The sequence below is a fragment of the Stegostoma tigrinum genome, chromosome 38 (assembly GCF_030684315.1).
Source record: "Stegostoma tigrinum isolate sSteTig4 chromosome 38, sSteTig4.hap1, whole genome shotgun sequence".
NCBI lineage: Eukaryota > Metazoa > Chordata > Chondrichthyes > Orectolobiformes > Stegostomatidae > Stegostoma > Stegostoma tigrinum.
This window is the reverse complement of record NC_081391.1, coordinates 22818562-22831411: the sequence shown is the minus strand read 5'-3', so window position 1 is coordinate 22831411 and position 12850 is coordinate 22818562. Positions and strand designations below refer to the sequence as shown.

The window sequence follows — 12850 nt, the reverse complement described above, 5'->3', positions numbered from 1 at the left end:
AGTGTGTCAGTGTGTACAGGGGGTTCTGGGGGGAGTGTGTCAGTACGTACAGAGGGTCCCGGGAGGAGGGGGGGGGGTAGTGTGTCAGTACGTACAGAGGGTCCCGGGAGGAGGGGGGGGAGTGTGTCTGTGTACGGGGGTCTCGGGGTGGGGAGGGGAGTGTGTCAGGATGTACAGGGTGTCCCGGGAGGGGCGGTGTCAGTATGTACAGGGGGTTCTGGGGGGAGTGTGTCAGTACGTACAGAGGGTCCCGGGAGGAGGGGGTGGTAGTGTGTCAGTACGTACAGGGGGTCCCGGGAGGAGGGGGGTGGGGTAGTGTGTCAGTATGTACAGGGGGTCCCGGGAGGAGGGGGGGGTAGTGTGTCAGTATGTACAGGGGGTCCCGGGAGGAGGGGGGGGGGTAGTGTGTCAGTATGTACAGGGGGTCCCGGGGGGAAGGGGGGAGTGTGTCAGTACGTACAGAGGGTCCCGGGAGGAGGGGGGGGAGTGTGTCAGTATGTACAGAGGGTCCCGGGGGGGAGTGTGTCAGTATGTACAGAGGGTTCCGGGGGGGAGTATGTCAGTATGTACAGAGGGTCCCGGGGGGGGGATTGTGTCAGTATGTGCAGGGGGTCCCCGGGGGGGGATTGTGTCAGTATGTGCAGAGGGTCCCGGGGGGGATTGTGTCAGTATGTACAGAGGGTCCCCGGGGGGGGGATTGTGTCAGTATGTGCAGGGGGTCCGGGGTGGGGGGGGGGGGGAGTGTGTCAGTGTGTACAGGGGGTCCAGTGCGGGGACGGGGTGTGTATTGGGTCAGCATTTCCTGAAGAGTTCCTGTGTGTCTGACTGTTTACAAAGGTATCCCTAACACAGTAAATGGTGCAATCCACTGGGATGAGGTGGCCTGCTCGACATTGAGTGAGTGCTAGCTCGGGTCTCCAGAAACTGTTGACATTGTGATTGCTCTGTCACAGACTTAGATTTCAGCGTGTCTGGAAAATTTGGGCCGAGTTTCCAGTCCTCCACTTGTGCATCACCAAAACCGGAGAATGCCTCGACACAGCAGGCTCAGATCAGCCCTGCCCCTGTTAAAGACATCACAACACAAAGGGAAGAGTAAGTTCATCAGAATTTAACCTGCACATCTCCAGTTTTATGTTGCTCCATCTTTCATGAGTCCATGCCTTTGGCCTCCCACATCCCCAACTCAGGGATTATCTCCTTCAACCTCTCTGCTGCTTTCTGAATTTCAGATATGCCCTTTAGTCTGCTTCGTTGTCCAAGCTTTTGGTCACTCACCTTCACCACCTTTTTACTCATTTATTATGCAAAGCACTTTGAGAAGTTAACGGTGCTATATAAATGCAAGGCATTGATGTGGTTGGCTGTGTGGAGAGAAACTGAACTTTTTTTTCAGAACAGGCAAAGTTTGACTGAAACAGTGAAACTAAGAACAGGAGTTGGCCACTCAGGCCTGGCCCACCAGTCAATATGATCATGGCTGATTATATAACTCAGTCTCCTATTCCCATTTTCTCCCCCATACCCACGACTCCTTTAGCCCTAAGAACTGTATCTAACCCTCCCTCTTGAAACCGTTCAGCAATTTGACCTTAGATACACAAACTGTTAGGAGGACTCAGCAGGTCTGGCAGCATCAATGGAGAGACATGCAGAGTTAGCCTTTGATTACAGAAACAGACCCTTCGGTCCAACTCCAGGCATCCCAATCTGCCCTAATCCCATTTGCCAGCATTTGGCCCATATCCTTCCAAACCCTTCCTATTCATGTACCCATCCAGGTGCCTTTTAAATGCTGTAATTGTACCAGCCCCCACCACTTCCTCTGGCAGCTCATTCCATACACGCACCACCCTCTGTGTGGAAAATGTTGCCCCTTAGGTCCCTTTTAAAATCATTAATACGACGGAGCTTGCCAGCTTTCTTCATCCTGTTGATAAAAAGATTGTTACAGAATGCAATGTATATCAAGGATTCTACTGTGAGAGTACTTGTTATATGATCCCTATACCCCTGATTGAATCACTTCACATGCAATGTACAAAGGCTGCAATAAAATACACTTTTTTAAAATTTGGTTAGAATTTTGTCTCTTGTTTTAAACTTGTTCCAAAGTGTTCCCAATTGGAGAGTGTTTCTATCAACCTTTCATTGGAATAAAATTGTCCTGGAGCTGTATTTTGCATATTCATTTCTGCCACTTGGTGGTGTGTTGCCAAATTTAGGCCAGTGATTTAAGAAAATATCTGGGAAGGCACAGAAAGAAAGAACTTACATTAATATAGCACCTTGCCGATGTTCCAGAGCTCTTTACAACTGCATAAATGCTTTTTGAAGTGACTGTTGCAATTGAAGAATGGTGGTGATCACCTCCGCACAGGAAGACTCCACAATCATCCTTTCGTTTAGCCTGATCTTTCCCGACAGGGTCACAATTCATCTCCAGCCTGCTTCTTTAACCCCAGGTCTGTAAACGAGGAGAATCCCTCCATTCCATCATCAGTGTCAACTCCCTCCACCTCCAGCAACGAGCCAAGCAAAGTGGATGTAAGTCCAGCAGTGACCGGATCCAGCCTGACTGTCACCACCATCAGCAAGTCACCCAGTCACTCAGGGAAAAAGGGTAGGCCACAGCAAAATCAGAACAAGGACTTTTCACAATAACCTGATGTGCGTGAGGTGGGAACGGTGGAGGGATGGGAGATTGCCTTCTTTCTGGGTTTGCATTCACTTCTGGGGAAAGCTCCTGCACAAGGCTTGAGCAGTTTGTGTGGCATATCAAGGGACAGTGAGCTTTAACTGAGACCTCCTCTGGAATAAAATTGCTTACATCCCAGAAAGGGAGAGGTCTGCAGGGCCTTGGGGCAACGAGAGGGCACTGCAGGGTTATCGAGATGGTTCGAAGCTAAATGATCTCCAGACTTGCAGTACAATTCAGTGAGAATGTGCACTTGATCGGGTTATTTATGACAGAGTATGTAATAGTGAGTGTGAGAGTGAGTGCGGGACAGTATGAGTGTGACAGTGAGTGCAGGAATGTATGAGTGTGAGAGTGACCGTGCATATTTATGAGTCTGAGAGTGAGTGCAGGAGTATATGAGTGTGAGAGTGAGTGCAGGAATGTATGAGTGTGAGAGTGAGCATGCATGTGTAGGAGTGTGAGAGTGAGTGCAAGATTGTATGAGTGTGAGAGTGAGAACAGGAGTGTATGAATGAGTGCAGGAGTTATAAGTGTGTGTGTGAGCGCAGGAATGTATGAGTGTGAGAGTGAGTGTGTGAGTGAGAGTGAGTATGTGTTTGAGTGTGAGAGTGAGCGTTCGTGTGCATGAATGTGAGAGTGAGGGTGTGTGTGTGTGAGAGTGATTGTGGAAGTGTTAGAGTGAGTTTGTGAGTGTATGAATGTGAAAGTGGACAAGGTCAGAAATCACAGGACATCGGGTTATGGTCCAACAGGTTTTAGTGAAAACACAAGCTTTCGGAATCTTGCTCCTTCTTCGGGTGTTAGTGAGAGAGGTATTGAACACAGAATTTATTTAGCGAGTTTTGAGAAGATTTGTAGCTCAGGTTGAGTTTCTGGATGTGAGTTTGCTCGCTGAGCTGGAATAGAAAGCGGGACATAACACCAGTGTTTCATCAGAGGCTCACTGATGATGTTACCTAGAATGGTGACGAAACATCTGAAAACTAACCTTCCAGCTCAGCGAGCAAACTCACATCCACAGAATTTATATGTAAAAGATCAAAAGTTCACACCACTGATGAGGATGTATTAAACAAACTTAAAATGTTCTTCAATCTTTAATCAATGAAAAAGTTTTAATTGTGTAGGAGTGTATAAGTATGAGAGTGAGTGTGGGAGTGTATGTGAGAGAGTGAGAGTGTGCGAATGATTCAGTTTGTGTGACAGTGAGTGAGAGTGATTCAATTTGTGTGAGTGTGAGTGAACGTCTGAGAGTGAGTGTGTGTGAGGGTGATTCAGTTTGTGTGAGTGTGTGTGAGAGAGGGATTCAGTTTGTGTGAAAGTGAGTGAGTGCGTGTGTGAGTGTTTGAGGGAGTTTGAGGGGGTGTGCGCACAATACCAGGTCATCAGAATGACTGTGCTTATGTGGCACGGTGGCTCAGAGGCAAACGCTGCTGCCTCGCAGTGCCAGGGACCCAGGTTCGATCCCACCCTTGGGTGACTGTCTGTATGGAATTTACACATTCTCCCCGGATCTGCGTGGGTTTCCTCCAGGTGCTCTGGTTTCCTTCCACAGTCCAAAGATGTGCAGAGTAGGGGGGACTGGTCATGGGAAATGCAGGGTTATTGGTTACAGAGGTGGCTCTGAATGGGATGATATTCAGAGGGTTGGTGTGAACTTGATGGGCTCAATCGGCCTGCTTCCACACTGCAGGGATTCCATGTACCTTGTTTGCTCGTGTTGTGTGTGTGGACTAGTGGGTGTATAGAATGTGAAGACTGTGTGCGTATCTATGTATTCAACACATGTTTGTGCATGAAACATTTCATTGTATTTCTGTATGTGTGTGTGTTTGTTCAATGGGAATCTGAAGAGTGTGTGTGTGAACCCTATGTGCACAAAGGGTGTGTGAGTGTAAATAATGAGGTGTGTGAGTGTAAATAGTGAGGTGTGTGTGTGTGCAAGAAGAATGTGTGACAGAATCAGTGTGTGTGTGTGTGTGTGTGTGTGTGTGTGTGTGTGTGTGTGTATGTTTACTGTCAGGACAGATTCCAGTGCTAGTGAAAGTGCAGACCTTCAGGGAAGGAGGCCACATGCTGAAATGAATAAATTTCTTTTTTTCTCCTTTTATAGCAAAGAAACCAGCACTAACGCGGCCAAACTTCCCTCCACCGCAGCAACCGAAAGCCAGCTTGCCATGGACATCGAGCCCCGTGTGTGCCCCCTTAACCCTGCCAGTGGATGAGAAAGGAGGTCTCACCCGCAGAGTCAGCACCGATCCTACCTGGGGCTTATCAACGAACCCTCCTGCTGGAGCTGTCCTCTCAGCGCCAGGAGATGACAAAACCATCACCACGCGGCGAGCCACTACAGGGTCAGCGCGGGCACCATCCATGCCCCCTCCTCCTGTCCCTCACATCCACCAGCGAGCTTCCAGCATGGATTCAACCTACTCCAAAGCGGTCACCCAGCAGGGAGTTTCCGGGGGCCCAGTCAGGGAGCTGCAGAGGACCACCACCGAAATGGTTCCCCCTCAGCCTCGTTGCTTCCAGGTTGAGTGGTACCAGCTGCCTCAGCCATTACCCCGAAGTCGGGTTCATTCCGTTAACCCAACCATGCTTTCGAGAGTGAATTCGGAGGTGAACGGATCCTCATCTGGGAAGAAATGTGGTAAGTATGGAACCCCCAGAGGAGCGGTCTGTCTGACACAGGGTGGAGGTGGTGGCGAAACGAGATTGGGTTACAGGTGGGCGCGGCGGTGAGGGGCCATCCACAATCTATTGCCAGTGTCTTTCTTCTTTTCGTCCTGTTGGGCGTGGAACCCAAAATTTGCGACCACCTCCCACCCCCTTGAAATACCTCCTCGGAGGCCAGCGTCCCATTACCAATCAGCCTTCCTTTACAGAGATAACAAAGTGTGGAGCTGGATGAACACAGCAGGCCAAGCAGCATCATAGGAGCACAAAAGCTGTGTAGCCTTTGCCAACATCACTGCCTCTCACTGAGCCAGCCATCCAATGGGTCAATATCCCTCTCACTCACTGTTTTATATCAGCCAGGAGTCCCTGATAGGATCAGACTAACAGCCCCAGTCATAGAGTCATACAGCACAGAAACAGACCCTTTGGTCCAACCTGTCCATGCTGACCATAATCTCAAACTAAATCACCTGCCTGCGCCTGGCCATATACTTCCAAACATTTTTTATTCATGTACTTATCCAAATGTCTTATAAACATTGTACTGTAGCCACATCCACCACTTCCTCTGGAAGTTCATTCCACACACGAACCACCGTCTCTATGTAAGATAAATTGCCCATTCTGCTTTCTTTAAAATATCTTTCTCCTCTCATGTTAAAAATATGCCCCTGGTTTTGAAATTACCACCCCCCCACCCTTGAGAAAAGACACCTGCTACACACCCTATCTATACTCCTCATGATTTTATAAACCTCTATAAGGTAACCCCTCAACATGCTACACTCCAATGAAAAAAGCCCCAGCCCATCCAGCCTAACTCAAACCCTCCATTCCCAGCAACATCCTGGTAAATCTTTTCTGAGCCCTCTCCAACTTAATAATATCTTTGCTGTAACTGGCAACCAGAACAGCAGACAATACTCAGGGAACTTGGATTCAGTAAGGTCTAGCTGGCTGACCTCATTACAATTACTGCCCCTCAACCTGATCAAATTCTGGCCTAATTCCGAAATCCCTTCTCTGCCAATCTGACACACTTTACCAAAAAGAAACTCTCTGGCCACACTTTCAGATGCCTGTCCTTGTGTCTCATGTTTTGGCACAGTGTCAGCTTTGCCCTGCCATGCTCCTGTCAATCTCTCTGCAGGATCTATCTCTGAAAGCCGCCATATAAATGTGTAGAAATAAATGCATATAAACACGTATAAATGCATGTGGTTTTTGTTGTTGGATTGACAGTACAGCAGGCTGCATGTGTTTAGCACAGAAGCATTTGGAATAATTGGTTGATCTTCCTCCATCATAACTCATCTCATCCTGCCAAAATATCCCTCCCTTGCTCTCTCCTTTATCTGTTCATTCGGCACCCTCAACACATTATCCTGCCTGTACATATACACCTGCCCGTTTACTTCCTCCCTCCTCACTATCCAAGGTCCTAGACGCACCTTCCAGGTCAAGCAGTGATTTACCTGTGCCTCGCTCAGTCTAGTCTACTGTATTCACCGCTAACAGTGGGGTCTCCTCTACACAAAGTACAGACTGCTTCACAGACATTCTGTCCACAAAACTAACCCCGAGCTTCCAGTTGCCTGCCACTTCAAAACGCCACCCTGTTCCCTGGCTGACATCCCTATCTTGGGCTAGCTGCAGTGCTCCAATGATACTCAAGCTCGAGGGATTTCTGCTTGGGAACGCTGCAGCTTTCTGGACTTAACATTGAGTTCAACAATTTTAGGGCTTGAGCATCTTCTCCCATGACCTTACCCCAAGCCCCACATCACATGGGCTGCTGCCACACACAATGGGGCATTAGCTCAGTGGTTAACACTGGTGCCCCACAGCACCAGGGACCCAGGTTCAATTCCACCCTCAGGCGACTGTGTCTGGAGTTTGCGCATTCTCCCCGTGTCTGCGGGGGTTTCCTCCGGGTGCTCCGGTTTCCTCCCAAAGATGTGCAGGTTAGGTGGATTGGCCATGCTAAATTGCCCCATAGCGTTCAGGGATGTATAGATTAGGTTATAGGGTATGGGTCTGGGTGGGATGAACCAAGGGTCAGTGTAGACTTGCTGGGCCGAAGGGCTTGTTTCCACCCTGTACGGATTCTGTGATCTGTGAACCCATTGTCAGCCACTAACGGTCCCCATTAGCAGCTGTTCATTCCCCCTCACTAACCTTAATCCATTCCTTTGTCTGTCCAACGGTTTTCTCTCTCTTTGTGCTCCATCTCCACCTATCGTTTATCCCTGCCTATTCCTCCCACCCCATCTTCAGCGTGTATACCCATCTTTTCCCAGCATAATCAGTTCTCAAGAAGGGTACTGGACCTGAAGCAGACCTTTCCTCAGACGCTGCCAGACCTGCTGAAATTTTCTAGCAACTTCAGTTTCTTGTTTCCAATAATCCACCATCCGCAGTTGTTTAGTTTTGGTTTTCATATTATCCAGTGATTGTGTATTCTTACCATTCTCTCAGAGGTTCTGACCTCCCTGCTGGATTTTATTACTCACCGTCATATCCAAGAAGCACACTTCTATTCTTCTGACTGTCAGAAACATCTTCACAACAGCTAGCCTCTGGAATCATAATTCCAAAGAGTGCTTTTAAGTCGACTTCCCTTTTCCAGAGAAAACAGCCCCAATCCCAGTTCTGGAATCAACCTTATAAGTCTGCTCAGTCCCTTCTTCAGTGACTCTACCATACATTTTCCTAATTAACCAGGTCAGAGATTTCATTACACACCTCTGGGGAAGGTAGGACTTGAACCCAGGCCTCCTGCCTCAATGGTAGAGACCCAGTCACAAGAATCTTCCAGTACCTATATATCCTTGAGTGAAATATGACTTCTCTAGAGTGCTGTAAGAAAAGTTTAATGGCTATTCTTTGTACATAGTCTTTGAAATGGTGCAATCATCATAGAATCCACACAGTGCGGAAGCAGGCCATTTGGCCCATCAAGTCCACATTGGCCCTCCGGAAAGCATCCCGCCCAGACCCACTCCCTCCATCTCCCATGGCTAATTGACCTAACATAATCATCCCTGGACACTATGGACAATTTAGTGTGGCCAATCCACCCTAACCTGCACATCTTTGGACTGTGGGAAGAAACCCATGCTGACACAGGGAGAATGTGCAAACTCCACGTAGACAATTGCCCGAGGGTGGAATTGACCGTAGGTCCCTGATGTTGCAAGGCAGCAGCACTAGCTCCTGGGCCACAACTTTTACAGGGTTTATTTACCACATTTATTCTCATGCAGTTAAGAAGTTGAAGGAGTTATCTTAAGCCAAGACTTCAAGCTGATCGAAGGAGTTGATGAGGTGGATAGCAGGAAACTACTTCTGCTCAGAGCAAGATAAAACTCTGTAGATGGTGGAAAGCTGAAACAAACACAGAGAAACACTGCAGAAATTCAACAGGTCTGGCAGCATCTCTGGTGAGAGACAGAAACAGTTAACATTTCAAGTCTGAGCATGACTCCTCTTCAGATTTGACTCAACGCGTTACCTCTGATTTTCTCACTCCCTGGATAGTGCCAGACATGCTGACCTTCTCCAGCACTTTGTCATTTTTGGATAACTATACGATCTAGGGGTTGGGAGCCCACAACTAGGAGGGGGTGGAGTATGATCTTTAAACACAAGCCAAGCTCTTCAGGCATGATATCAGAAAGCACTTCCTCAACACAGAGGAGAGCAACAATCTGGAATTATCCCCCACCCAAAAAGATATTGGGGGTCATTTGAAAACCTCAACAGCAAGATTTTTAGGTTTTTTATTGGTCAGTGCATTGATACAGTAGTTGGGAGGTCATGTTTGCGGCCATACAGGACATTGTTCGGCTGCTTTTAGAGTATTGCGTGCAATTCTGGTCTCCCTGCTATAGGAAGGATGTTGTGAAACTAGAAAGGGTTCAGAAAAGATTTACAAGGATGTTGCCAGGGTTGGAGGGTTTGAGCTACAGGGAGAGGCAGAATAGGCTGGGGCTATTTTCCTTTGAGCATTGGAGGCTGAGGAGTGACCTTAGAGGTTTATAAAATCATGACAGGCATGAATAGAGTGAATAGCCAAGGTCTTTTCCCCAGGATGGGGGATCCAAAGCTAGAAGGCATAGATTTAAGACCAGAAGGAAAAGATATAAAAGGCCCTAATAGGCAACAAAGTGTGGTGCGTGTATGGAATGAGCTGCCAGAGGAAGTCGTGGAGACTGGTACAGTTACAACATTTAAAAGGTATTTAAGGATCTTTTGAAGATTTGTAGCTTGGGTTGTGGGTGAGGTTGTCGACTTGCTCGCCGAACTGACTTGTTTTTGTTCAGACATTTCATCACCATGCTCAGTAACAGCATCGGTGAGGCCCCTGATGAAGAGATGTTGTTCTACTCCACCTGAAGTTTATAATCCCCGGTGTGATGAGTTGGGTTGTGTCATTTCCAGTTATTTTTTGCATGGGTTTGTATATGGGGTCTAATTCCATGTTTGTTTATTGTACTACAGGTTGAAAACAGGCCTTTAGGAACACGCACAGGAATTCCTAGAGGTCTAGTTTTCAACCCAAAATACAATTAACAAACATGTGAAGTTAGACCCCATATACAAACAAATGTAAAAAATAACCAGAAATGACACAACTCACCATAAGAGACCTAACAGTATAAACTCGAAGCAGAGTAGAACAATATTGCCTCATCAGAGGCCTCACTGATGATGTTATGTAACATGGTGATGAAACATCTGAACGAATACTAGCCAGCTCGGCCAGCAAGTCAACAACCTCATTTAAAAGACCCAACCAGATGCCTATGTGTAGGGGGATATGGGCCAAATGCTGGCAAATGAGACCAAATTAATTTAGGATATCTAGACAGTATGGAGAGTTGGACCAAAGGGTCTGCTTCCATGCTATACCTCTCTAAGACACTGAGATTAGCAAGGGTTATGGAACCAAGCAGTTGACAGGGTTAAGTGACAGATCGGCCGCAATTTAATTGAATGGCAGAACAGGCTGAAGGATTGAACAGCCTCCTCCTGTACCACCCCACCAACCTCCATCTCTAATGTATCACACTCCACCACTTCCGCCACCTGCAATTTAACTCCACAACTAAGGAAGTATTTCCTTCCCCAGCCCTATCTGCCTTCCGTAGGGACAACTCTTTCTGCAAATCCCTTGTCCACTCCACACTCCCCACTAGTCCCAACACCTCTGGCACTTTTCCGTGCAACTGCAGGAAGTGCTACACCTGTTCCTACAGCTTCCCGGCTCACCTCCATCCAAGGTCCCAAACGATCCTTTCAGATCAGATTGGGTTCACCACCACATCCATCTATGTGATCTACTGCATCCGCTGCTCCTGATGTGGCCTCCTCTGCATCGGTGAGACCAAGCGGAGGCTCAGAGGCTGTTTTGTACAGCACCTGCACTCTGTTCGTGACAAGCGACAACACCTTCCAGTCGCCAACCATTTCAACTCCTCCCACTCCCTGGATGACATGTCCATCCTGGGCTTCCTCCGGAGTCACAAAGACACCCACAAATTGGAGGAGCAGTTCTGCCTCAGGAGCCCACAGCCCAATGGCCTAAACGTGGACTTCACCAGTTTCAAAATATCTCCATCCCCAACCCCAGCCTGACCTCATGTCCAACCCTCCCTCTCATCCCTGCCTGACACAACCTGTCCATCTTCTCTCCCACTGAATCCGCTCCTCCCACTTCACTGGCCAATCCCCACCACTGCCTACCTGCACCCACCTATCACCATCCCACCTACCTTCCCAAGCTCTTCCCCTCCTCCTCTCGATTTATTCACAGCTCCCTTCCCCCTTCCTTATTTCTGAGGAAGGGTCCCGACCCTAAACATCAACTTTCCTGCTCCTCAGATGCTCCCTGGCCTGCTGTGTTCCTCCAGCTCCACACTGTTTTATCTCGGAGTCGAGTCTCTGCAGTTCCTACTATTTCCGGGTAAATTATTCATTTGTTTTCCCTGTAGGATCCCACGAGCAACTACAACCAGCAACAACAGAGAACATGAATGAGCAATGCTGATTCCAAAATTCAAATGTGGGATTGGCCAGCAGCAGAGGTCAAGACCTGGATAGTTAATTGGCAAGCCCTTTCATTGGTCAGTAGCAGAGGTCACGACCTAGACATTTCATTGGCTAGCCCTTTGATCAACAATGTCGGACAAGAGGATGTCAGAATTTTGTATCTTCCTTTTTGTTTGGCCAGTTTGTGTCCATCAAGAGAGGAGGGATCCTGTTGCCGCAGGCAATAGGTTGAAAAAGAAATGTAAATACAACTGGAGAATGGAGATCACAACAGGGGAGGTTGGCAACACACCACAGATCCAACAACATCTGCGCCAAAAACAAGCTTGAACATTTGACCAAGGGGGTTTGATGTGGAATATTCCAGGACTACACAGGTGCCCCCCCAACTGTAAATGACCCCTGTGTTGCTATGAAGCGATGGAGAGAAGTAGACTTCCCAGAGATGATCCTGAGACCTGGGCCATTTGTTGATCACGCTCGGTGATCCAGAAAAGAGCAAACTTTCTGTGGTGCCTTTTGCAACCTCAGGACATTCCAAAACACTTTACAACCAATAGTAAGATAATAAAATGTGAGGCTGGATGAACACAGCAGGCCAAGCAGCATCTCAGGAGCACAAAAGCTGACGTTTCGGGCCTAGACCCTTCATCAGAGAGGGGGATGGGGGGAGGGAACTGGAATAAATAGGGAGAGAGGGGGAGGCGGACCGAAGATGGAGAGTAAAGAAGATAGGTGGAGAGGGTGTAGGTGGGGAGGTAGGGAGGGGATAGGTCAGTCCAGGGAAGACGGACAGGTCAAGGAGGTGGGATGAGGTTAGTAGGTAGATGGGGGTGCGGCTTGGGGTGGGAGGAAGGGATGGGTGAGAGGAAGAACCGGTTAGGGAGGCAGAGACTCTCTACAACCAATAGTGTATGGTTTCTAGAGTGATGTAATGCAGGATACGGGGAAACCAATTTAGATTTAGATTTTATTGTCAGGTGTACAGGAATCAGGAGTGGCAGTACCACAAACACTGCCTGTACAAGATCCTGTGAATGCACTGGGAATGAATACTCACTAACCCCAATGTCCTCGACCAGGCCAACATCCCTGGCATCGAGGCACTGACCCCTCCCCGCCTCCTTTGATTGGCTGCCATGGGCCCGGCATGTTGTCCACATGACCGACGAGACTCCCCCCAAGCAGGTGCTCTACTCCTAGCTCCGAAACAGCAAGAGGACAGAGGAAGTGGTTCAGCGACTACCCTCAAGGCCTCACTGGCGAAGTGCAGCATTCCCACGGACACCTGGGAATCACTGGCCCAAGTCTGTCCAAATTGGAGGAGGGGCATCAGGGAAGGTGTCGGCCACTCAAGACTCACCACTGGGATAAAAACGGAAGCTGGTCAATAACAGCATAAGGAATGATAGCCCG

The 12850-nt window shown here is 48.3% G+C and overlaps 1 protein-coding gene across 1 annotated transcript in view; it reads left to right on the top strand.

The window, feature by feature from the left end:
- The window catches only part of LOC125447199 (SH3 domain-binding protein 1-like), an 86832-nt gene extending 74747 nt beyond the window's left edge, over positions 1 to 12085 (top strand). Inside the window, exons 16-19 of the mRNA XM_048521413.2 lie at positions 954 to 1095; positions 2466 to 2623; positions 4815 to 5351; positions 11377 to 12085. Of these exons, the coding sequence (XP_048377370.2) occupies positions 954 to 1095; positions 2466 to 2623; positions 4815 to 5351; positions 11377 to 11432 (893 nt within the window). The 3' untranslated portion in view covers positions 11433 to 12085. The remainder of the gene's footprint in view (positions 1 to 953; positions 1096 to 2465; positions 2624 to 4814; positions 5352 to 11376) is intronic.
- The last annotated feature ends 765 nt before the right edge of the window (positions 12086 to 12850 follow it).